The sequence below is a fragment of the Fukomys damarensis genome, unplaced genomic scaffold, assembly GCF_012274545.1.
Source record: "Fukomys damarensis isolate Sample0158 unplaced genomic scaffold, DMR_v1.0_HiC HiC_scaffold_37, whole genome shotgun sequence".
NCBI classification, from domain to species: domain Eukaryota; kingdom Metazoa; phylum Chordata; class Mammalia; order Rodentia; family Bathyergidae; genus Fukomys; species Fukomys damarensis.
In genome coordinates, this window is record NW_022900949.1 from 7,173,890 (window position 1) to 7,175,921 (window position 2,032).

A 2,032-nucleotide genomic window follows, 5' to 3' on the forward strand; every position below is an offset into this window, starting at 1 on the left:
CCCCCCTCAAGGCCCTCCCCTCACTGCCTCTTTCCCCTCAGAGAACCCTCCCCCCCTCTCAGCCCTGTGCTGCTCCCCTCTGACCCTTCTTGCTCCTTCTGGGGTGCCCTGACTTCCTGCCCTGAGCCATGGGCGGGCCGTGTCCTGAGGAAGAGCCGGAGGGGCACTGGTCTGGTCAGAGCCTGGGCCCCGGTGTGGCCCCCAGAGCAGATCCTGACCACATCCACGGCTCCGGCCCAGATCCCTTCCAGCAAGGAGTTCAGGTCGGATAAGGGGCACAAGTTCGTGATCGTGCAGGCGGCCTTCGGGGACACGCAGCTGGAAAAGGTGGTGCTGATCAGCCTGCAGAGCGGGTACCTCTTCATCCAGACCGACAAGACCATCTACACCCCGGGCTCCACCGGTAAGGCAGGGCCGAATCTTCACCGTGGACCACGACCTGCTGCCCGTGGGCCGGACCGTCATCGTCATCATCGAGGTACCGGCCTAGAAACCTCAGGGCCGAGACCCAGGCAGAAACGCAGAGAAGCCGGGGGAGGGGGCAGACAGAGACCAGAAGGGATCACGGATTCCGGCTTCAGATAAATCCCCGGGTCGTTTCACCTCCCTGAGCCTCAGTTTCCCAGCTGGAGTCTGGGACAGCGATAGATAAAAAGAATTCCGTGGTGTCGTGTCGCCTGCAGTCGCTAGAGGGCGCCCGTGAGCACTTTGGGGAGGGTGCCCTCCCCGTGAAGCCTTTGCCAACCTGCTGCCCTTACCTCCCAACCTCCCCTCTACTTTCTCCTCCTTACTCACCGTTCCAGCCTCACTGGCCTCCGGCTCCCCCGCCCAACATCCTGGCACTTTGGGAGGCTGAGGCAGGAGGAGCGCCTTATCCACAGAACTCCCTAAATTCTAACAGAAGTGAAAAAACCAGGTTTAATGAACTCATACGTGTATTAAGTCAAATAACAACAACTTGCTGATGTTGGAGGTCACAAGTTGAATGTTGACTGTGATGTGGGCTTTGGTCTAATCGCGTGCTCAGGGTCCTGCACAGACGTGGGTAGTAAATACTACTAATTAGCAGTGCTCCGAGAGACACGGATACTAAAGAGTTCCTACTTACATGAACTAAGCCCTAAACCAGTGAGGCAGGAGCCCTCATCATCTCCTTTTCCTAGATATGAACGTGGAGCACAGAGAGGTTGAGTAACTTGTCCAAGGTCACACAGCTTGGGAGTGGCAAACTAGGTTTGAACCTAGGCTGACTCAAGTCCACGTTCTTACTATTGGCCCCTGTAGACCTGATGGAGGGAGCGGGGGGGTCAGTGGGGGCACCGAGTCGTGCTGGGGGCTACGCTTGGTGTTACCCACATCCCTCTGTGTGTCCTTGCAGACCCCCGACGGCATCCCCATCAAGCGGGACACCCTGTCTTCCCACAACCAGCACGGCATCTTGCCCTCGTCTTGGAGCATCCCGGAGCTGGTCAAGTAGGTTGGGCTGTCTGGGAGGGGGTGGGGGCGTGGGGCCCCTCGGCCTGGCCGCACACCCGCCTCTCTCCCCCAGCATGGGGCAGTGGAAGATCCAGGCCTTCTACGAGCACGCGCCCAAGCAGGTCTTCTCGGCACAGTTCGAGGTGAAAGAGTACGGTAAGCGCGGGGCCAGGGTGCGGCACCCCTGCTCCCCGCCCTGCACCCCTGGCTGCTGACGCGGTGTCTCCCCCAGTGCTGCCCAGCTTCGAGGTCGTGGTGGAGCCTGGGGAGAAATTCTACTACATCGATGACCCGAGGGGCCTGGAGGTCAACATCATAGCCAGGTGCCAATGCGGGGGGGGGCAGAGATGGGGCCCGTGGGTCGCAGCCACAGCGAGCGAGCAGCAGGTGGCAGAGGCTCTTCCGGGAGTGGCGGCCCCAAAACCCCTGTGCCTGGCAGGTTCCTGTACGGGAAGAACGTGGACGGAACCGCCTTCGTCATCTTTGGGGTCCAGGACGGTGACCAGAGGATCTCCCTGGCGCAGTCCCTCACCCGTGTCGTGGTACCTGGCGGAGC

The 2,032-nt window shown here is 60.6% G+C and overlaps 1 protein-coding gene across 1 annotated transcript in view; it reads left to right on the top strand.

Moving 5' to 3' along the window:
- C3 (complement C3) overlaps positions 1-2,032 on the top strand; it is a 23,154-nt gene that overhangs the window by 1,456 nt on the left and 19,666 nt on the right. Inside the window, 6 exon segments of the mRNA XM_019209066.1 lie at positions 12-411; positions 413-478; positions 1,379-1,473; positions 1,550-1,632; positions 1,709-1,799; positions 1,916-2,018. Of these exon segments, the coding sequence (XP_019064611.1) occupies positions 12-411; positions 413-478; positions 1,379-1,473; positions 1,550-1,632; positions 1,709-1,799; positions 1,916-2,018 (838 nt within the window).